Source organism: Stegostoma tigrinum, chromosome 4, assembly GCF_030684315.1.
Source record: "Stegostoma tigrinum isolate sSteTig4 chromosome 4, sSteTig4.hap1, whole genome shotgun sequence".
Lineage (NCBI taxonomy): Eukaryota > Metazoa > Chordata > Chondrichthyes > Orectolobiformes > Stegostomatidae > Stegostoma > Stegostoma tigrinum.
Genome location: NC_081357.1, coordinates 116812704 through 116837248, shown reverse-complemented (window position 1 = coordinate 116837248; position 24545 = coordinate 116812704). Strand labels below are relative to the sequence as shown.

General features: G+C 40.4%; 2 protein-coding genes across 5 annotated transcripts in view; one reads left to right on the top strand and one right to left on the bottom strand.

Moving 5' to 3' along the window:
• rock2a (rho-associated, coiled-coil containing protein kinase 2a) overlaps window positions 1–6462 on the top strand; it is a 210561-nt gene extending 204099 nt beyond the window's left edge. For all 4 annotated transcript variants that reach the window (XM_048530490.2, XM_048530491.2, XM_048530492.2 and 1 more), the window contains one exon: window positions 4841–6462. Coding sequence is in view for 1 of the 4 variants with exons in the window: in XM_048530492.2 (XP_048386449.1) it covers window positions 4841–4844 (4 nt within the window). In the remaining 3 variants the exon portion in view is untranslated. The remainder of the gene's footprint in view (window positions 1–4840) is intronic.
• An 8092-nt stretch (window positions 6463–14554) lies between these two features.
• Window positions 14555–24545, bottom strand: part of slc66a3 (solute carrier family 66 member 3) — a 38552-nt gene continuing 28561 nt past the window's right edge. The window contains exon 6 of the mRNA XM_048531599.2: window positions 14555–22624. Within this exon, the coding sequence (XP_048387556.1) occupies window positions 22533–22624 (92 nt within the window). The 3' untranslated portion in view covers window positions 14555–22532. The remainder of the gene's footprint in view (window positions 22625–24545) is intronic.

Sequence of the window (24545 nt, the reverse complement as noted above, 5' to 3'; positions counted from 1 at the left end):
AAATCCATGTCACCTTCCCAGGAACTTATCTTGCAATGATTTGAGATGTTAAAATGTGAGGCTGGATGAACACAGCAGGCCAAGCAGCATCTCAGGAGCACAAAAGCTGACGTTTCAGGCCTAGACCCTTCATCAGAGAGGGGGATGGGGAGAGGGAACTGGAATAAATAGGGAGAGAGGGGGAGGCGGACCGAAGATGGAGAGTAAAGAAGATAGGTGGTGAGAGTATAGGTGGGGAGGTAGGGAGGGGATAGGTCAGTCCAGGGAAGACGGACAGGTCAAGGAGGTGGGATGAGGTTAGTAGGTAGATGGGGGTGCGGCTTGGGGTGGGAGGAAGGGATGGGTGAGAGGAAGAACCGGTTAGGGAGGCAGAGACAGGTTGGACTGGTTTTGGGATGCAGTGGTTGAGGGGGGAAGAGCTGGGCTGGTTGTGTGGTGCAGTGGGGGGTGGGGACGAACTGGGCTGGTTTAGGGATGCAGTAGGGGAAGGGGAGATTTTGAAACTGGTGAAATCCACATTGATACCATATGGCTGCAGGGTTCCCAGGCGGAATATGAGTTGCTGTTCCTGCAACCTTCGGGTGGCATCATTGTGGCAGTGCAGGAGGCCCATGATGGACATGTCATCTAGAGAATGGGAGGGGGAGTGGAAATGGTTTGCGACTGGGAGGTGCAGTTGTTTGTTGCGAACTGAGCGGAGGTGTTCTGCAAAGCGGTCCCCAAGCCTCCGCTTGGTTTCCCCAATGTAGAGGAAGCCGCACCGGGTACAGTGGATGCAGTATACCACATTGGCAGATGTGCAGGTGAACCTCTGCTTAATGTGGAATGTCATCTTGGGGCCTGGGATAGGGGTGAGGGAGGAGGTGTGGGGGCAAGTGTAGCATTTCCTGCGGTTGCAGGGGAAGGTGCCGAGTGTGGTGGGGTTGGAGGGCAGTGTGGAGCGAACAAGGGAGTCACGGAGAGAGTGGTCTCTCCGGAAAGCAGACAGGGGTGGGGATGGAAAAATGTCTTGGGTGGTGGGGTCGGATTGTAAATGGCGGAAGTGTCGGAGGATGATGCGTTGTATCCGGAGGTTGGTAGGGTGGTGTGTGAGAACGAGGGGGATCCTCTTAGGGCGGTTGTGGCGGGGGCGGGTTGTGAGGGATGTGTTGCGGGAAATGCGGGAGACACAGTCAAGGGCGTTCTCGATCACAGTGGGGGGAAAGTTGGGGTCCTTAAAGAACTTGGACATCTGGGATGTGCGGGAGTGGAATGTCTTATCGTGGGAGCAGATGCGGCGGAGGCGGAGGAATTGGGAATAGGGGATGGAATTTTTGCAGGAGGGTGGGTGGGAGGAGGTGTATTCTAGGTAGCTCTGGGAGTCGGTGGGCTTGAAATGGACATCAGTTACAAGCTGGTTGCCCGAGTTGGAGACTGAGAGGTCCAGGAAGGTGAGGGATGTGCTGGAGATGGCCCAGGTGAACTGAAGGTTGGGGTGGAAGGTGTTGGTGAAGTGGATGAACTGTTCGAGCTCCTCTGGGGAGCAAGAGGCGGCGCCGATACAGTCATCAATGTACCGGGGGAAGAGGTGGGGTTTGGGGCCTGTGTAGGTGCGGAAGAGGGACTGTTCCACGTAACCTACAAAGAGGCAGGCATAGCTGGGGCCCATGCGGGTGCCCATGTCCACCCCCTTAGTCTGTAGGATGTGGGAGGAGTCAAAAGAGAAGTTGTTGAGTGTGCGGACGAGTTCAGCTAGGCGGATGAGTGTGTCGGTGGAGGGGGACTGGTCGGGCCTGCGGGACAGGAAGAAGCGGAGGGCCTTGAGGCCATCTCCATGCGGAATGCAGGTGTACAGGGACTGGACGTCCATGGTGAATATGAGGTGTTGGGGGCCAGGGAATTGGAAGTCCTGGAGGAGGTGGAGGGCGTGGGTGGTGTCACAGACGTAGGTGGAGAGTTCCTGGACCAAAGGGGAGAAAATGGAGTCCAGATAGGTGGAGATGAGTTCGGTGGGGCAGGAGCAGGCTGAGACGATGGGTCGACCAGGGCAGGCAGGTTTGTGGATTTTGGGAAGGAGATAGAAACGGGCCGTGCGGGGTTGGGGAACAATGAGGTTGGAGGCTGTGGGTGGGAGGTCCCCTGAGGTGATGAGGTCGTGAATGGTGTTGGAGATGATGGTTTGGTGCTCGGGTGTGGGGTCATGATCGAGGGGGCGGTAGGAGGTGGTGTCGGAGAGTTGGCGTCTGGCCTCGGCGATGTGGAGGTCAGTGCGCCATACTACCACTGCGCCACCCTTGTCTGCGGGTTTGATGGTGAGGTTGGGGTTGGAGCGGAGGGCTGCCCGTTCTGCGGGAGAGAGGTTGGAGTGGGTGAGAGGAGTGGAGAGGTGGAGGCAGTTAATGTCTCGACGGCAGTTGGAGATGAAGAGGTCGAGGGAAGGTCGGAGGCCTGGGGGTGCTGTCCAGGAGGAGGACTTGTGTTGGAAGCGGGTGAAGGGGTCAGTGGGAGGAGGGTTAGGTTCCCGGTTGAAGAAGTAGGCGTGGAGGCGAAGACGGCGAAAAAACTGCTCTATGTCCGACCGTGACTGGTATTCCTTGATGTGTGGTTGTAGGGGGACAAAGGTGAGCCCCTTACTAAGGACTGACCGTTCGTCCTCAGTAGTGGTTCACCTGCACATTTGCCAATGTTGTATACTGCATCCACTGTACCTGGTGCGGCTTCCTCTACATTGGGGAAACCAAGCGGAGGCTTGGGGACCGCTTTGCAGAACACCTCCGCTCAGTTCGCAACAAACAACTGCACCTCCCAGTCGCAAACCATTTCCACTCCCCCTCCCATTCTCTTGATGACATGTCCATCATGGGCCTCCTGCAGTGCCACAATGATGCCACCCGAAGGTTGCAGGAACAGCAACTCATATTCCGCCTGGGAACCCTGCAGCCATATGGTATCAATGTGGACTTCACCAGTTTCAAAATCTCCCCTTCCCCTCCCCCCACTGCACCACACAACCAGCCCAGCTCTTCCCCCCCACCCACTGCATCCCAAAACCAGTCCAACCTGTCTCTGCCTCCCTAACCGGTTCTTCCTCTCACCCATCCCTTCCTCTCACCCATCCCTTCCTCCCACCCCAAGCTGCACCCCCATCTACCTACTAACCTCATCCCACCTCCTTGACCTGTCCGTCTTCCCTGGACTGACCTATCCCCTCCCTACCTCCCCACCTATACTCTCTCCACCTATCTTCTTTACTCTCCATCTTCGGTCCGCCTCCCCCTCTCTCCCTATTTATTCCAGAACCCTCTCCCCATCCCCCTCTCTGATAAAGGGTCTAGGCCCGAAACGTCAGCTTTTGTGCTCCTGAGATGCTGCTTGGCCTGCTGTGTTCATCCAGCCTCACATTTTATTATCTTGGAATTCTCCAGCATCTGCAGTTCCCATTATCTATGATTTGAGATGTATCAGCTTTGTGTGAGAAACTTTGAAATGCAAAATATATAATTATTATGACTCCTGATAATATCTTATGCAATCAGGTACTAAGTTATGCAAAAGCACCTGTTGTGATGATTTTTTTGTGAAGAAATACCTGACCTTTCTCAGTGACCAGCTGAGGTGGAATTTTTAAGGCAGGAACTCATTTTCGGTGATTTCTGACTACTGGCACAAGTTATTCACAGCTAATTTCACACCTAACATAGGCTCTTAAATGGCAGCCTGGAATAGATAAGCTTGTTTGAGTTAATTTGCTTTACGCTTTCTAACTCCAGGATCTGCTTTTGTGATCTTAAAAAGAGCCAGCAGGGATGGCACCTTAGCTGCTTTTGTCTGTTTCTAATATTTGTTACCATAGCTGACACAAATTATATGAAATCCTTATTTAGTAATGTATACGTTATCTTAATTACCTGAACATGAGCACATTTCTTATTCAATGTGTGAAACCCATGTAGTTTTTCATTTGTGCCAATGTGGTTTTCTGTTTGTGAAAAATCCAATTTACTAATTTGTTTTGTGGAGCATTTGACAGTAATTTATTTGTTCTGATGGCTTTGAGAAGATTGTGCAGAATTTGCCAAATCTAGGTCAAGTTCTGATGGATGTCCTATAAAAGTACAACATCAAGTTTCTTAAACATCAAACTTGTTACACTGGTGTGGGTCATCAACACCAGCTTGGATCTGTTGAAATGATTACCGTTCGTGTACAGTAAATATTATATAAGATATTCGAAGGATAAGCTCCCCTTAAAAGTCATTGATTATATTTCAGTCACGTTTCATTCCTTTCATTTTCTATTTCCCGTTCATGTTCCTTCAAAAGTAGTTCGCAACAAACAACTGCACCTCCCAGTCGCAAACCATTTCCACTCCCCCTCCCATTCTTTAGATGACATGTCCATCATGGGCCTCCTGCAGTGCCACAATGATGCCACCCGAAGGTTGGCAACATTTTGATGTAATAACATGCAAAATTTTGACATTTTCCACTTTTCATCAAGACATGATTAATGTTGATCTGATAGAATATAAGAATGCAACCAGCATGATATATTTTAAACAGCATTAAGTGGATCTGCTATTTTTATCCTCCTTTGTTGTCAAAGTTCATGAATTATTAGTTGTGAAGACCAAAAGAACTGTGGATGCTGTAAATCAGGAACAAAAACTGACCATGCTGGTAAAGCTTGGTAAGTCTGGCAGCATCTGTGAAGAATTAAAGTTTCAGGTCAAGGTGACCCTTCCTCAAAACTGAGCTTTTCCAGCAACTTCTGTTTTTGTAGCAATTGTAAAAGTTGTTTGGTAGTCAACTTTGAGTTGAAGACGTGTGTTAATTCGATTTATCTTTGTTTCTTTTTCAGCTAACTGTGTGTTGGGGAATGCAGCAATGTATGAGATTATGGATTTCCATCCTCAGCAGAAAAAAATTTGGATTGTGAAGTATACTCTGACATTCAAACGAGTGCACAAAATGCTGCAATTTATTTTATAAGAACAGAGCTAAACATGACTGTCTACAGATCAATGTTTCATAATAGTTTACAGCACTTTGCAGCAATGTAAAATTCTAAACCTGGGCACAGTATTGGTTTGCTGCAATCCCAGACAGCAATAGAAATTGATGTAAAGATGCCCCCATGTTGGTTGTTATGCATAATCGCGAAAAAGCTCTCTTGGATGTGATGTTACTTGGCAACCAAGTGAAATAAACACTAGATTGGTTGGGACGCAAGATGGAGAAATGCGCCACTGCCCAATAAACTGAAATGATTTCAAGCTGAATGATGAACTTGAGGTGGTTACATCAGCTTAACTTGAATAAGAAACCAAATATGATGGTCATATGAAAGTATGTTGTTTGGAACAGCCCAAGAGAGCTTTGGAATTGAATCAGTCATACTTTTCAGTTGTACTCAGAATAGTAATTAGTCAAAGGAAACCACAGTTATCTTGGCACAAAGTACATCCATGGTATGTATAAAGAACAAGCCTTTGTTATCACAGTTGCATCTATGCACTTGTATAAAGCCATAGAATTTAACAGATTTGCTTATGAGCATATTATAGGAAGCTGTATCTGAAAGGAATGTGGGAAAATTGCAGTCCTTCAGGTTGAGGAAACTTTGAGAATGTTATCATTCAGAAATACACATTTTATAATGGGCAACTTGTGATTTTCATTTCATATCAAAATAACGCCTTAACTTAACATTTTCTAAATGTTTGCCCATCTTGTTAAATTGAAGTTTACTGATGACTGTTATAATGAAAATTAAATGAAAGTTTATTGTTAAGAAAAATAGTGCACTATTTTTACATGTAACCATTTGCATTGGCCAATTTTGAATGTGTTTCTATAAAATTATTGAAGAAAATATTTCATGTATGGAATAGTAAAAAGTGCTAGCTAATGTACAACTGTTACTACCCATTGAAAACTAATTATACAAGGAATGACATGGTATCAGCCCTTTCAGTTATATTACTGTAATAACAAATTTATGGAATTTGTAATCCGTTAGACTCACTAAGTGCTATGAAACCTTATTTGCCTTGGTTTGTGTACCATTCTAGATGTTTTATTTTCATTATTATTTCTTTAAAAAAGCATCCGTGTCTGTTATTTTTACTACATTCTCACAGCACACATATAAAAATATTCACAAACTCTAAAATGATCTAACTGAAGTCATGCTGTAGGTGTATTTTAAAAGTTTGTATAAAGTTCTCTTACTGTAGCTGTAGTGTAGACTCTAGCACGGTTGCAGTAGCTCATAATGAGGACTCGTGTGTAGCTGGAAAGCTGAGCCCTTGCACATGGGGCATTCGTACATATATATTATTTTACATGCAATCTTACAAAATACATAATTTATATTGGCTTGGCCATTTTGTATTTATAAAGGCTTTCAACTGAAATGCATGTTTTATACAACTACAGTATGCTGAAGATAATGTAAACATATTTGACAATAAAACCATATGTAGCCTTTTTTTGTTGTATAAAGTCTTTAATATTATTGTTAGAGAGAAGTTATGCTCGCAGATGAAACCCGGTTTTGCTTCAACTTTTCAATAATTTTTTGTACGCCTATTGCTTTAAAAAAAGCATTGATTCATCCTATCTTACAGAATCTCTGAATCCATACAATTCAGTGACTAATAGATTTTCCCTGAGGTGTTATTTTTAGAAGCTCTGCCACTGCTGAGGTTAAACTGACTGACTGCCTTCTTCATTCCCTCTTCTATATTAGTACATTTGTGCTTGTCTGTCAATTGGGGACATGTCTTGACAGCATCATAAATTTCTTTTATCAGTGCAAATTGAGTCAATTTTTTTTTTGAAGCAGTTGAATGACAGCTTCAGTGTTTGATTTGTTCCAAGTCATTAATACCTTTCTTGTCTGATATTACTCTTCAGCTAATGTTAATTCTGCTTCGCTCTCCACCGATGTAGCCAGGCATGTGAGTTTTTTTCAGCAACTGCAGCATTTTACTTTACTTTCCAGGGGCATATCTATAGAGTTGATAGCCAGAGACTATTTCCCAGGGCAGAAATGGCTAGCACGAGGGGTCATAGTTTTAAGCTGGTTGGTGGAAAGTATAGAGGGGATGTCAGAGGCAGGTTCTTTACGCAGAGAGTAGTGAGAGCATGGAATGCATTGCCAGCAGCAGTTGTGGAAGCAAGGTCATTGGGGTCATTTAAGAGACTGCTGGACATGTATATGGTCACAGAAATTTGAGGGTGCATACATGAGGATCAATGGTCGGCACAACATTGTGGGCTGAAGGGCCTGTTCTGTGCTGTACTGTTCTATGTTCTATGTTCTATAATGTCATATTTATGTCCACTAGCACTACCTTGGCTGAGAAAAGCTAACCCAATGCAAAACTAGGACAAGAAGTATTTCTGTTCTGTCGGAATTAACTCAGCCATGAGTGGAGCAGCATACCGTCTCATCCTGTGATACTGTGATTATCGAATGAAGGTGTATTTATTGATAGATTGATTGATCTCAACAACCTAACAATTTCATGCAGGAAAAAAGTACAGTTGGTTAGACCACAGCAATTAACATTTCTGACTTTTACTCATGATGAATTTAGTTTCAGGCTTTTCCCAACTTAGTATGTTTCAGAAGGAGTTATTTTAATATAATCTGTCGATCACCTTAATTAAATTTTTTATAGCCTGTATATGGTTTTGAATGATTGCAATTTAACTTTTCTGAAAGCAGTAATAGTTGCTTGTGTATTTGTTCTGGCACTCCATTCATTACAATCTAGTGAGTTTAAATGACCCAAAAATGCCTACTTTTTTTCTGTCAGCTAACTGATCCTCTTTCCATGATAATGTGTTATCCTTGACATTGTGAGTTCATATTTTACTTAGTAATCTTTGTAGTGTCTTATCAGATGCCTTCTGGAAATTCAATGTGCATAGCATCTACATGTTTGTCTTTAATCATGTTGCTTTTTACATTCTTGAAGGACTTAATTTTTTTAAAATGCTATTTCCTTTTCAAAAAACATTGGGCTTTGCCAGGTCACTATTGAAGTTTTTGAAATGCTGTGCTATAACTTCCATTTTAATAGAGTCCAGCAGTTCCTGTTGACAGAAGTTTACTATCTTCCTGATTTCTTTTTTTGAATAGAAGATTCAAAGAAATTAAATTGTCTGTTCCTTATGTTTATTCCGTCATTAGCCAGCATTTATTGCCTGTCCCTATTTGCATCCTTGAACTGCTACAGTCATGTGGCGCAGGACCCATAAAACCATTAGAGAGGGAATTCCAAGAAATTGAACAAGTGGTAGTAAAGGAACGGCAATATGTTTCCAAGTCAGGGTGGTGAGTGACTTGGAGGGAACTTGCTGGTGATATTCCCATGTATCTGCTGCCCTTGTCTTTCTAGGTGGTGGTGGCCGTCATAGGTTTGGAAGACAGTCTTTGGTGAACTTCTGCAGTGCATTTTGTAGATAGTACTTATTGGTGCTACTGACCATTCTTGATGGAGTGACTGTTTATTGATTTGGTGCCAGTCAAGGAGTAATGGTTAGATTGTGTCCTATTGGAGACAAGCATATCCTGGCATTTGCCTGGTGTGAATGTTACTTGCCACTTTCAACCTGGATATTGTCTGGATTTTGTTGCATTTGGGCATGAATTGTTTCAGTATCTGAGGAGTTGTGAATGGTGCTGAACATTGTACAATCATTGGTGAACATCCCCACTTCTGACCTCCATCAGGTGAAGCTGCTGAAGATGGTCGGGCCTGGGGCACTGTCTCTGTGGAACGCTGTAGATACCCTGGAGCTGAGACAACTGATCAATAACCACAACCACCTTTGTATGTGCAAGCTTTGATACCAGCCATTGGACAGTTTGCCCCGATTCCTATTGACGCCAGACTTGGTCAAATGTGGCATTGATATCAAGGCTGTCACACTCACTTACCTCTGGAATTATATTTTTTGCCCATGCTTGAACCAAGGCTGTAATGAGGTCAAGAGCTGAGTGGCCTTAGCAGAACTGAAACTGTACATCAGTGAGCAGATGCTGCAAGATAGCACTGTTAATGACACCTTTATGATTGAGTGTGTGCTGATTGGCTGGTTTGGAATTGTCCTGCTTTTTACAAAATATAACTGGACAATTTTTCACATTGTTTTGTGTTGTGTTGTCACTGTACTGGAACAGCTTGGCTAGGGATTCAGCAAGTTCTGGAGCACAATTTCAGCACAATTGCTAGAATGTTGTCAGGGCCCTATAGCCTTGACAGTATCCAGCGCCTCCAACCATTTCTGTACGTTACGTGAAGTGAATCAAATTAGTTGGAGATTATCATCTGTGCTGGAAATGAGGAGGAGGCCACAATGGATCATCCACTTGGCATTTCTGGCTGAAGATTGAAGCATTTGTAACAATCTTATCTTTTGTACTGATGCACTAGACTCTACCATCATTTAAAATGGAGATATTTATGAAGCACCTTCCTGCAGTGAGTTATTTAATAGTTCCCTATCATTCATAACTGGATGTGACAGGACTACAGAGCTTGGCTCTGATCCATTTATTGTGAGATTGCTTGCTCAGCTCTGTCTATCGCTTGCTGTTTATGCTCTTTGGCACGCAAAGTCCTGTTTGATAACTTCGCCAGGTTGACACCTCATTTTTAGGTATGCCTGGTGTTGCTCCTGGCATTTTTCATTGATCTCCTTGCTTGACAACAATGTAGAGTGAGCGATATACTGGGCAATGAGTTTCTTCCCCTCCCCCGACCCCCTTTATTTTCTAATCTAATGGAACCTTTCCAGAATCTAGTAATTTCTGGAAAATTAAAATGAATGTCTTCATTATCTCAGCAACAATTTCTTTTAAGACTCTAGGATGAAATTTAACAGGACCTGAAAACTTGTCAGCCTGTGCTTCTACTACCTTTCTCAGTACTTATTCTCTGGTGGTTATAGTTAATTTTCTGTCTTTCTTTCACTTAAAATTATTCTTGTGGATTTTGTGTCTTCTATGGTAGAGATAGACACACAGTTTGTTCAATTCATTTGCCATTTATTTTTCCATGTTTAATTCCCAGACATTTCTAAAGTGAGTTGCTGTTTTTAAATACCTGTAGAAAGTCATACTAACTTTTTGATTGCTGTTAGCCAGCTTTCTACAATATCTTAATTGTCCCTTTTTTAACAGTCATTCTTTACTATCTTTTTATACCTCGTCCAATCTTTTGACCTTCACTGCCATCAGTCTTCATGGAATTGTATGTTTTTACAATTGTTTGATACAATCTTTAATTAGCCATGGATGGTTTGTCCCACCCTGAAAACCTTTCTTACTTGAATGTGACTTTAATAATTTATCAACTATATTTCCTTTGATTCATGCCAGTCAAGAGGTGTGATCATTGATCAGAATGGAAATTGGCTCGTTAGTTGATACTAATGCTCATCCACCTATACTAAACCTTTGTCTTTTTTCTGTCCCCATCAGTAAATATAAAACACATGATAGTACAATTTCAAGAAAAATGTGGAGCTTTCTTAGCTGCCTGGGCATTATTTCCCTTTACCAACATCACTGAATACCTGGTCATTACCACATATTCTTTTTGAGAGTTTTCTTTTGTACGAATCTTGTTTCTTACCTTAATGAGTGCACCGTGAAAGTACTTCATTGGTTGTAAGGCCCTTTGCACATTCTGAAGCTTCAAAATTTGTTATAAAAAAAGTAAGTTTGACTGTTTTTGTTTTCATTTCTCCTGTGATCTGCCAGCTTACACTGCACCTGTCAGCATTGGACTGGCTATATAGCTGCAATATTCATCTAGAGTATTTCAAATCTGATTATACCTTGCAAGGCTTTACTGTTATTGATGGATAAACTGGAATGTTTTGTTATGGCACCTTCAAATACCACCTGTTTTTTTTAAAAAATCTCCTGACATTTCTATAAGGATTATTTACCAATATTTAGCTCTAGAATATACCAAGATTGCACATTTATTTTCTTTAAATATTCTTCACGTTAATAATGTTTCTTTTTCATACACTGTATCACTCTATTCTTCACATCCTCTTGCAAATTATGTCCTCATTTTCAACATTCCTTTCCATATCCCTTGAACTTGACATTGGTGTTTGAACTTGTCTAACGAGGTTTCATATCCTGCCACCAGCATTCCCTACATTTTTTTGGGTGTAGGCTCCTTTAGAAAAATGATTTTTTTTTAAACCACATCTCCAAGATCCAGCACAGTTAGAAATGGTGCACCTGCTCAGTTGAGACACACATAAATCAGTGGTTGCAATGTTCATCTAACATTCAAGCTGAGACCGTATCTAGAAGCCTCTTCTCTCTCTGCATCCCACAGTATTGTCAGAGAAGAAAGCAAGTTGGTGTACTCTCGCTTGACGTAATGTACCATTAGAAAATATTGTTTAGATGTTACTTGCAGTTCAGGTATAGAGTAATGACTTGGTTTAATGCTGTAAATTCTTAATTTGTTTTCTGCCGTTTTCCCCCTTTAACTTGTTAGCTATTTTGCACTGTGCACCAATGCCTATAAAGACTAAACTTGAGATTTTTCAAACTAATTTCAGTTGGGATCCCACCCCAAACGGAAATCTGAAAAACGACTACCTTTCCAGCTGAATTCAAACCCAGATTATAGAGGGGCCTCTATAACATGGATTTGAATATCTGAGGATTGGGAACAGTTTAGAATTCAGCAAAGGACCAAAGGATTGCCTAAGAGGGGGAAAATACAGTATAAAAGTAAGCTTGCAGAAATCATAAAGTCTGACACTGAGTTTCAATAAGTACATGAATAAAAAGAGATTGGTGAAGTCAAATGATTGACTTTATTGTCACGTGTACTGAAATACAATGGAAAGTTTTTTTTGAATGGTACAGGCAGATCATAGCAAGCAAAGGATTACAGATCAAAAAGAATTAGAAGCATACAAGTTACATCACAGGTTACATTATTGGACGCTAGCGTGAGAACGGCTAGAAAGCTGTTCCTGAAGCTGCTTGCGCACGTGTTCAGGTTTCTGTATCTTCTGCCTAACAGGAGAGGTTGTAGGAGATCATTACCAGAGTGCGATGGGTCTGCGATGGTGTTAGCCACCTTTCCACGGTAGTGGACCGTGTAAATATGCCCATGGATGGAAGATTGGCTTCCGTGATGGTCTGGGCTTGCATACCATCTTCTGTAGTTCCTTACAGTCCTGGGCAGAGCAGTTGCCACATCAGGCCACTATGCACCCAGACAGAATGCTTTCAATGGTGCATCTGTAGAAGTTGCCGAGGGACCTGATGGATGTGCCAAATTTCCTGAGCTGCCTGAGGAAGAAGAGGCATTATCGTGCCTTCTTGACTGTCACATTTACATGGGAATTCCGGGACAGATCATCGGTTATTGTCACTCTGAGGAATTTGATGCCGTTCACTCTCTGAACTTCAGTTCAGTTAAGGTAGATGGGGGTGCATTCTCCTCCTTTCTGAAGTTGATGATCAGTTCTTTAGTTTTGCAGATGTTGAAAGACAGATTACACAAAATCACCAAGCCCTCTGTTTCCTTTGTGTTTTGACTCATCATTGTTAGATATCTGACCCACTACTGTGGTGTCGTCAGCAAACTGGTAGATGGTGTTAGTTCAGAATTTGCCAACACAGTCATAGGTGTACAGTGGGGGCTGAGCATGCATGTTTTGGGGGAGGGGGCTCTGGTGTTGAGTGTTATTGTGGGGGAGGTGCAGTTACCTATACTCACTGTGGCCTATCGGTCAGAAAGTTGAGGATCCAGTTGCAGAGGATGGAGCTGAGACCAACGCCATGGAGTGTTGATATCAGTCTGGAGGGGATAATGGTGTTGAAGACGGAGCTGTAGTTAATGAGCAGCAATCTGATGTAGGTATCTTTGTTGTCCAGATGTTCTGAGGATGAATGCAGGGCTAGGAATATGGCATCTTCTGTGGACCTGTTATGGCAGTAGGCAAATTGTAGGCAGGTTGGGAGACTGGAGTTGATTTGGGCCATGACCAACCTCTTAATGCACTTCATGATTATGGAAGATAGAGGTCACCTACAGATTGAAATGAGGGAATATATAATAGGGGACAAAAATGGCTGAGCAACTGAATACATACTTTGGTTCTGTCTTCACAAAAGAAGACACAAATTGGATACCAGAAATGTTGGAGAATGCAAGATTTAGTGAGAGGGAAAAATTGAGGGTGATCAATATTAGTAGAGAAATGGTGCTGGGAAAATTGATGGGATTGAAGATGGATAAATCCGCAGGGCCTGATAGTCTACATCCCAAATTACCTAAGGAATTGGCTCTAGAAATAGTAGATGCGTTGATGGTCATCTTCTAGGATTCTATAGACCTTGGAATGGTCCCTGCAGATTGGAGGGTAGCTAATGTCACTCCAGTACTCAAAAATGGAGGTAGAGAGAAAACAGGGAATTATAGACTAATAAACTTAACATTGGGAGTGGGGAATGTTCTCGAATCCATTATCAAGGACTTTGTAGCAGAGCCTTTAAGAAGCAGTGGCAGGATCAGATAGAGTCAGCATGGATTTATGAAGGGGAAATCATGCTTGACAAATCTGTTGGAATCCTATGAAAATGTAACTAGTAGAGTTGACAAAGGGGGTGCAGTCGATATTTGAACTTTTAGAAAGTGTTTGACAACACGCATAAGAGATTATTGTGCAAGATTAAAGTGCGTGGGATTGGAGAAAGTGTAATGAGATGGATGGAAAACTGGTTGGCAGAGACCGAATTAATGGGTACTTTTCAAATTGGCAGGCAGTAACTAGTAGGATGCCACAGGGACCGGTGCTGGGATCTCTGCTATTCACAATATAAATGGTTTGGATGAGGGAATCAAATGTAACATTTCATAGTTTGCAGATGATACCAAGTTGGGTGGGAGGGAGGATGCAGAATCCTTCAGCATGATCTAGGATGCTAGGAAGTTGTTTCCGTTAGGTGGGGAGACTAGGACCCGTGGGCACGGCCTTAAAATTAGAGGGGTAAATTTAAAACTGAAATGAGACAACGTTTTTTCAGCCAGAGAGTGGTGGGCTTGTGGAATTCATTGCCACGGAGTGCAGTGGAGGCTGTGACGTTGGATGCCTTCAAGGCAGAGATTGACAAATGCTTGATCTCACAAGGAATCAAGGGCTACGGGGAGAGTGCAGGGAAGTGGAGTTGAAATGCCCATCAGCCATGATTTAAATGGCAGAGTGGACTTGATGGGCTGAATGGCCTTACTTCCACTCCTATGTCTTATGGTCTAATATTGTGACAATGCTGCCACTTTAAAAGGTTATTTTATTCTGGGTTGTAGTGGTAGGTTGTAAGACAAAGGTACCAAACAGTCTATCTTGAAACACCGTCCTTATAATCTTAACCCTGCAATAAAAAGTTAACAGGTGGGAGAAGGGTGGCTTTCAGAAGCAACCCCTTTGACCCCTTCTTATTGTTGTCAAATTGGAGTTGTTAGGGGTCAACCCCCAACCAGGTATGCACCTTGCCCCCTGTCTTACCCTTCAACCTCCCTATCCAGTTTAATCGAGACAACTTTGGCTTCATACCCTTGTAATTGACCCCTAGTTTTAAACCTACATGGCTCACCTCAAACTGTGAAATTATAGCATTTTATGATCACTTTTACCTAGAAGGTAATTAATTAAACCTGTCTCATTATTCTTTACCTGGTAAATGTAATCTGTTCCATGTTGTTTCCAGAATGCATTATTTTGAAATATTGTCCTGACTATGCTATGAACATTTCCTTTGGATTACCTTCACCAATTTGATTTGTCTAATTATTGAAGTACCTTCCATATGCCATACTATTATTGCTTTATATATATGCTCTGTCCTGCAATGTAGCTATATTTAAGTGATTATAAACCAATTGTACCAGTGATTTCTTAAATTTTATATTTTGTAAATAGTTCCTCCTCACATCTTCTGTACCAAAATTAATTCCATTCTCATTTCTTCTCCTTTCTTCCCAAAATTGAACCACTATTTCGTTAACAATCCAAGTGAATTTTCTGGCCTGATTTTGGGTGAAAATATAACAGACATTTGGGAGTTACAGTTGCCACAGACAGGTGGGGAATTAAGTTAATTTAAATTACACCTTTCCCCTTTTCCTCCCTTTAAAGAGGTGAGCTGAAAGATGATCTGCAAACTTTTTTTGGGTTCCAACTATTAAAGTAAACCCACAACAAAATCCTTTAAGGTGAACCTATAGGTGGGATTTATTAACAAAACATTTAATGTGAGAAATTGCTTTGCCACTTCATTCAGTCACACAAGCATACAATGTAGGCGGAGAAACATTTACAATCTATGAATTTCTCAAAATCAACAAACTTGGTAATGGTTTGCATGACTTTGAGTCTATTGAGTCAGCAGCCAATTGAAAGTCTGTTGGCTTAAAGCAATTCTTTTCTTGGGAGCTGAGGAGCAGATGATGGCAAATGTATGATGTTTGTTCTGGTACGCGGAGACTTAGTTCAGTTTGGCAGCTAAGGTCAATGATTCTTTCTTGAGGTGAGACGTTCGAGAGATAGTGATGTAAAGCAAGCCTTTCAGTTACTCTCCTTGTGGTGATAAGACCCTAACTGCCTGAATTTTGGAATTTTAAGAAATTCGACAAACTCCATTTTTAGTCATGTGACAAAGTCAGGCATTTCAGATGCTGATGGCCGATTTTGATAAGTTAATAACCTACCCGTTAACCTAACAGTGCGACTTTAATTTTCCCCATGAAAGTTTCCATTGTTAGTTGAAAAAGGAATTAAAATTCTTAGCATTCATTTTAGCGTAGTAGGCCTTCAGGGTTTCTTGCCTTGTGCTAGCTGGAAGCAGACAGCTGCAGTCCTTCAGTTGGAGTATTTATACTGTACAGGTGGGGTTCAGAAGTTTCTAGAAAAATGACCATGTGATCAGCCTAGGCCAATGAGTCCAATAAGGTCATCCAATTTTTTAAAAATCAGGTTTGAAAATAATTTTGAGATTTCTCTTCCTGCCCTCCTGCAATGACAGGCCCATTTATGTTAGTTCACAATCAAAAGAAAAACCTGTAAAATATGATAATCAAATTTTTGTTTATTAAAGGGTATGAATGTGAACTTTGGATATATTACAAAAGGTGGACATGTGGTTGATAGTGAAGAATAAAGCTGTAGAGTTATTGATATCAGTGTAAAGGTTAAGTTGCCATAATCCTCCGCGACCATAGAGTTGGTTTCACCTGAGGGGAGATGTTGAGAAGGAATCTCAGCTGGTGCCAGAATTGCCATCTACCCAGCTGAGCTAACTGACCGCCCTATCAGTGTATGGCAAGTGCAATTTAATCCACCGAAGCTGAGTGAGATTTTTTTGGAAGCGTTAGAGACTGTTGCTATGTTCTGTTCTCTCAAATTTCCAGTTATCGAACTGTTGAATGTTCTAAGAAAATAGTCCCTGTAAGAAATGTATAGTCTGTATAGTCCCTGCTGAATCTGTTTATATGAACTGGCAACTTTGGAATTCAAGAAGGCCTGTTAAAAGAAAATAAACATTGTCCAAGGATTTCATAAAGGCCTCATATTCATTGTTTGAAAGGTTTATTGTCCCAGCAAGACTACATTTTAAAATATATACCTTTCCTGTGCCTGCCTGTGAGTGGAGGCTATGCTCAAAGAAGACTGGGCTTTAGAGCTTAGTTTACCGCATTATTTATCTATCTTCTGCTAAAGCTATGTAATTAATAATAAACTTGGTCATAACTTAATTTGCTTCAGAGCAGTTATTTGTAAAGTCTCTTTAGGAACAATGGGGCAATTTTGAGGGTCGTTGAATGTTTTCATTACACTACTGCAAACCCTGTTATAGTAAGACTTGCTATTCCTGTTTCATAACATTATAATTAATCCTTTTTGTCAATGGCACACCTACAACATCTTTTAAGGCTTCAATACTGAAACATGGCATTTTCTAGCTCCACTACATAATGGAACAAGACACATAGAAGTGATATAATTCAATTGCAAAATTGTCTCAAGTAAATAAGTGGTAATTCCTTATCAAGAACGGTAAAATAAAACCATTTACAAAATCAAAAAAGAATAAACTTAGATTAAGCAAAAATGAGAGATGTACATAATCTGCTTTACAAAATAAGGCATGAAGACAGATTGATTAATCATAAATTTATCTTCTATTATCTGTGTGCTTTATGCAAGAAAAATCACCTGAAACATTACATTGTATGAAGTCACTTGTAAAAGTTTTAAGTTCCATATTTACCAGTTATAGGTTTGTCTATATTGACATTAGAAATGCTATTACATCAGTCAATGATCTGTGTTCCACATTACTTATCTGTAATTTGTATTAATATTTAGTCCTGACAGCTACTCAGATGAAATTACGTTAAAATGAATCCATTTCAAAGGACCTCCAAGAGCTCAGAGACAAGTTAATGGAATGGATGGACAGGTGACAGATCAAGTGTAATGTAGAGAAATGTTGATTTAATTGATTGGAAGAAAACAAAGACAGTAGAAAAAGGGTACAGGAACAGAAGAAACCAGATGCATATACACAGAAGTTGCTGAAAGTGACAGAGCAGGCTGAAAGAGCAGTTAATAAAGGTCACAGTATCCTAGGCTTTAATTAGAGAGCTATAGAGAACAAGAGCAAGGAGGCAAAGTCATATTTTTATAAGACATAGTTCAGCCTCAGCAGAGTATTAAGTGAAGTTGTAGGTGGGATATGTTAGACAGTATGTAAAGGCATAGGAGACAGTATTGAAAAGATTCACAGGAATGGTTCAATGGAAGAAAACCTTCAGTTATGAAAATAGATTGGAGATGTTGGAACTATTTTTGTGAGAAAAGACCAAGATGTGATTTGTGGAAGGTATTCAAAATCATGATGTGTTGAAACAGATGTCTAGGGAACAACTATTCCTACCTGCAAAAGGATCAAGAACAAGTGATTTAAAGTGATGTGAGAAACACCAAGATCTGGAAGTGAGTGTGGTGGAAGCAGATTCAAAAGTAAATTATAGTTCTTTGAAACAGAGAATGGCACTGAGTGAATTATTAACTCAACAAGCTTTATCTTGACTAAAAAGTTTGTATCTACCAGAAATACTATCTTCATTTTCAGTCAGATATAAACGCTGAGTGTAGCCCTATGAATATACAGTTTGCTGCATTACTAATGAACAATATTGAAACTGATACACAAGATCTGAATAGTTCACTTTTCCAACCAATAGAGACCACTTAGGTTTGTATTTTTCTTACAACCTTGTGATTGAGCAATCAGAATGTCAATGATGGTACTTCTCATGGACCTCTCATCACATTTTACATTTATAATAATTTTGGTAATGGTTTATTTAAGTATGTTTTCACTTGCACTGCAACAATACATAGTATAATTAAAACATGCAAACAATTTTGTTGCTATAATCATTTAAATATAAATGTTGAAAAGCTAATACTTAAAAACCTGGCTGTAATATTCATTAAAAATGCACAACTGAAATTCATGAGGATTGTCTTCTGTTGGAAAGAAAAGCTGGTTTTGATTTCAAATTATTTCCAACTAATGGTAAATCACAAGAAAACTTTATGAAAATATCTGCACGCTGTATGCAGATTTTGATTAAAGCAATTTTAAGAAAAAAATGAAATTTACAACAAAAGTGAAACTTGTTAAACCTTTAAGTCCTAGAATTTTTTTAAAAAATAAACTTGTGTTCAAACTTTAAAAAAAAATTCAACCCTTAGTAACAGAATTTCTGAACTCGGCAGAATCACAACTCCAAAAACAGTAGCTGTCAGCACTGGTGGAAAAATACTGCCATCACCATGTACCTCAACAATATTGATTTCACACTTCAAGTCCATGGGATCTTGTGTGGGAAGTAATGGGTTTTCTTGTACTTTAATTAATGTTATGTCAATTAACATCTAAGTTGTTATAAAATACTAACTATGAATTGCTCATTACTTCTTTTACACTACCCATTTGTCTGGAGTGACAGTGTATATATGAGAATTTACGTGCACTCATTTCAAAGTTCTGAAGTTTCTGTATAGTCCATTTTATAGTTAATATTTACTTTCCCATTCTCACTTAAATCTAAATTTCTACTGTTCTAGAACAGAACAGTACAGCATTGGAACAGGCCCTTTGGCCCACCATGTCTCTGGGAGACTCTGACTAACCACCTTATTCATGCATCTCAATTTAATATCTTTCTATCAGGTCATCTCTCAGACTTCAACAGTCTAGGAAGAAAAATCCAAATTTGTTCAAGCCCTCCTGATAGCTACTATCCTCCAATCCAGGCAGCATCCTACTAAACCTCTTCTGCACCCTCTCCAAAGTCTCCATCTCTTTTCTGCAATGCAGCAACCAGAATTAGACCAAATACTCCAAATGTGGCCTGACCAAAGTCTTTTAAATTTGCAACACGACCTGCCAATTTTTATATTCAGTGCTCCAAGAAAAGTGTACTTTTTTTTAAACCACCTTATCCACTTGTGTTGCCACTTTCACGGAACCATGGACTTAGACCCCAGGATCCCCCTATATATCAATGCTCCTTAGGGTCTGGCCATTTATTGTGCACTTTCCTCCTCCATTTGACCACTGAAATGTATCACCTCACACTTGTCAGGATTAAACTCCATCTGCCACTTCTCCACCCACCTTTCCAGCAAATCCTGCTGCATCCTTTGCTATTCTCCCTCACTATCCACAACACCACCAATTTACGTGTCAACTACAAACTTATTAATCAGGCCGTCGACATTTTCATCCAAATCAATTATTATATTACAAATACAGCTCTCAGTAAGACCTGTCGGAACACCAGAAGTTACAGACCTCTAGTTAGAAAAACACTCCTCCACAACAACACTGTCTTGTATAGCCAAGCCAATTTTGTATCCAATTTGACAACTCATCATTGATTCCATGTGATTTAACCTTCTGAACCAACCTCCTGTGAGGGGCCTTGTCAAATGCTTTAGTAAAAGTCCATGTAGACAACGTCCACTGCCTTACCTGCCTTGATCATCAAGATCACTTCCTCAAAAAACTCAATCAAATTTGTGAGATGTGACCTCCTGTGCATAAGCTACACTACCTCCAATAAACCCATTCTTCTCCAAATGCAAGTATACCCTTTTACTAAGAATCTTCTCCAATAATTTTCCTGTCACTGATGTACAGTTCACTGGCCTATAGTTTCCAGGATGATCCCTGTTGCCCTCCTTGAAGAAAAGGAACATTAGCTATTCTGCAGTCTTCTGGGACCTCCCCTGTGGTTAAAGAGAATATAATTGGACTGTGTCTAATTTTGGGCCCCACACCTCAGGAAGGACATGCTAGCCCTGGACCGTGTCCAGCAGAGATTCACACGGATGATCCCTGGAATGGTAGGTTTAACGTATGATGAACGGCTAAGGATCCTGGGATTGTACTCATTAGAGTTTAGAAGATTGAGGTGAGATCTAATAGAAACTTACAAGATAATGTATGGCTTAGAAAAAGTGGACACTGGGAAGGTGTTTCCGTTAGGCGGGGAGACTAGGACCCGTGGGCACAGCCTTAGAATTAGAGGGGGTAAATTTAAAATGGAAATGAGACGACATTTCTTCAGCCAGAGAGTGGTGGGCTTGTGGAATTCATTGCTGCAGAGTGCAGTGGAGGCTGGACGTTGGATACCTTCAAGGGAGAGATCGATAAATTCTTGATCTCACAAGGAATCAAGGGCTCCAGGGAGAGTGCAGGGAAGTGGAGTTGAAATGCCCATCAGCCATGATTTAAATGGAGTGGGCTCGATGGGCTGAATGGCCTTACTTCCACTCCTATGTCTTATGGTCTTATAATGATCTCTGTCAAGGCCACAACAATCTCTTCAGCGATAGTAAAAACTGCTGATGCTCGAAGTAGAGCTAATAGTGAGGAGCTAGAAGAACACAGCAGGCCAGACACCATCGGAGGAGCAGGAAAACTGACATTTTGGGTCAGGACACTTCTTCAGAATTTCTCATTGAACTCATTTTCCCTTTTACAACACTGATTTCTCTTTATAGACTATTCCTCAAATGGCCTCATTCAGTCCTGTTCATTACCACCCCAAGCATTACTGGACTACCTACAGAGACTGCTTTTGTATTTTGTCTCAGATCTTCAAGTTTTATTCCTGATTGATCTGCTTTTAACCTTAGGTCATGTGATGTAAACATCATCTACAAATGTATCTCCTTGTGCCTAATTTTGGTCTGGCTGTCAGTATAAATAAGTGGAATGACTATCCCCTCAGCTCTTCCTATTGCACCATCTCATTTGGATTCAAAGTTACAGTAACAATGTCATAGCCCAGCTCTGTGGCATTTCACCACTCAGTGATTGAAGACCAGTCAACATTGTGTTATCAGTGATAATGGGAACTGCAGATGCTGGAGAATCCAAGATAACAAAGTGTGGAGCTGGATGAACACAGCAGGCCAAGCAGCATCTCAGGAGCACAAAAGCTGTGTTCATCCAGCTTCACACATTGTTAACATTGTGTTATATCTTGACTATACTGTAATTTTGTATTAAACGCTTATGGGAAAACTTACATTTAGTAGCTTTTGTGAATATAACAGATAATATCTGTAATAAAGGATAACCTCAGTTCAGTTTTCACCTATATTGGCCTATAGAGTGTTCTGGGATTTTGTCTGCAGATCATAGATGCTCACCACAAAGCTTTTACACAGCTCTGTCCTTAAAGTTTTGACTTAACAGGTTATAAACTAGTGCTTGTGCTTATTACTATTACAATGTTGTTACTGTAGTAAATACCTTCATTTATTAATTTTATCTCACTTTGGCTAGCTGTGAACTACTCAAAGTGTAAGGTTATGAAATAAAAAATTATGGACGCTGGAGATCTGAAACAAAGATAAAAATTGCTGGTGAAACTCAGCAGGTCTGGCAACATCTGTGGGAAGAAAGCAGAGTGAACATTTCAGTTCCATTGACTTTTCATTCTCCATTCTGTTGAGAGTCACCAACTGAAAATGTTAATTCCGCTTTCTTGCTGCTGATACTGCCAGATCTGCTGAGTTACACCAGCAATTTCTGTTTTCGTCTAAGGTTTTAAAATAATCTTAACATTATTCTCATCCATTGAGCTGCTGTAAATTTCTCAACATCGTACTGATGACAGATAGACAATAACCTTCTACTTTAATCATTTAATGATTTTAACAAGTCATTGACAGTATAATTTACTCACTCATGAACTATGCCAAGGGTTCAGAATGATGGCTATATCAATGTGTTCACTTGACAGATCCAAAATTCACTCAGCATATTTGGTTGCTTTATTTGGAGTCATTATTCTATTGTGATACATTGTAAAGTGCAGTTTCTCAAATTTCACCAAGGCCACATCTTTGACTTAGTCCAGAAAACCAGTTCACCAGGGTGCTGCTCCTCGCCACATTTACTCCCTTCTCTTTCCAGTCTTCCTGTAGTACATTATGGTGGTCAAAACCCACATATTCAACACACCAATAACGGTATAACGTATAAGAACTGGAAAGAAAATTAGAACCATTACTGAGTGTGCTTTTAAAGCATCATCATTGACCATGCAGAACAATCAAGTCATTTGCTTTAATGACAGTTTAAAACAGAAAAGATGAAGTACATGCAAACCAAAATACAATAAAGTACATAAGCATTCCATCAGGGTCTTTTCTGCCCCAGTGGTGTCAGCCACTACTATAAATCAGTCAACGTGTCTACTTTATAGGAGTTTTCTCATGCTGCCCTATATATCATCTTACACAAAAGAATAAGTCCAGGGAATGTAACCATATCAATTGTACTGGATATCTGTAATGCCTCTTTGGATTTTCTGAGAACAGACCAAGCATTAGTGAGTTAAGACACCAGTCAGTCAGCTGCTTTTCCCTTACTTCTAATCAGCAGTTAGCCAGAAGAGCTTCAGTTCCTTTGCCACACTTCCTCCTTTTTGAAGTTACTTTCTTGCACAGCTGAAAGGAAGAGGCAACCCAAGCTCTGAATGGGAATAGTGTTTACACATCCCCAGAGCGAGGGATACTACTCATTTATTGACCCAATTATCCTGGGCTATCATACAAATGTCTGGTTGGAATGTATCTGGCTGCAACTTATGAAGACCGTTTAAATAAAAAATAATTTCTGTGGAACTATGTGCAGACATTGCAGAATATGATACTCCCTTTACAGAATTTCATTTTCAATAGAAGGCAGAGGGTTTAGTTATTAGAAGAATAGTTCAAATTAGAAGAAGTCCATTTTTAAAATGTAATGAGCATTACACTGTAGAACTTAGATGGTGCTCCTGTGCATGTGGTGCTGGTTTTAAACTTTGTTTTCCCCTAATGTACGCACAATTTGTCTAAATACAACCTGAAAGGATTCGAAATCGGACTTAAATTTGTTGTGTTAAGTTTATAAGTCAAACATTGAATGTAAATTTTTGGCTCTGTGTCACAAAAGGTATGAAATTATAACTTTGAAATGAAGCTTTCGAGACTCTGAAGAGTGATGCAGTCCTTCATTTAAATAATTGTACAGGAAGTGTCTCACGGAAACAAACAGCTCCAGACTTGGGGAGTATACTTTAAGAAACATCAAGTAGGAAGGGCTTAAATAGTTAATGGCCTAATACAGATCTTACAGCTGCCTTAAGAACAGAAGACTACTTCAACTGCACGCGTTTGTTAAATTTAAAAAATGACATTTCTATTAAAGCAATTTTAAACAACCAAAATATACTATTGATGATCCATAAATAAGCCAAGTTAAACCTATTAACTTTAGAATCAATTGATATCTAGGTTCCTGGTGGTTTGTTAACTGAAAATTAGATGTACAGTTCTCTTATTAATAGGTTAGAAGAATGAAACTTCTCCTACAAGAGAGAGGATGAGTATAAGGCTAGGCAGCAGCAATGGCCAGTGCTGTTGGAATCCACTGACCAAAACAATTTAAGGGAGAGGCAGCCTTTTGATGTGGTCTCAACAGATTGGGACCATTATGCACAATTGTCTGTGGGCCTGCCTTTCTGGTTACAAATTCTTTACAGCAAAGTGAATGGTACTGAACCCAAGAGCTACTTCAGTACGGAGCTACATACCTACTAATCCAAATAGTGAGTTGCACATTTGTAAGCTGGATAAATGGAAGTGGAACTTATACATTGCTCAGAAATAAAAGACAAAAGCCTTCAACTTTATTAGCAATGATTAAATAGAGAGTTATAGATCACTTTGGGAAAATAGTTACTGTGATTGTGGTATTAGTTTAGGAGTCACCCAATTCATCTGATAAGGCCATTCATGCACAGTATAGAATGGCATACTGCTGTGCAATACCTTATACCACTTGGAACAGAGTATTCCTTTTTGGCTGTATGTGATCCTATGACATTAATACTGAGTTTCAATGAAAAATGTGAACGATA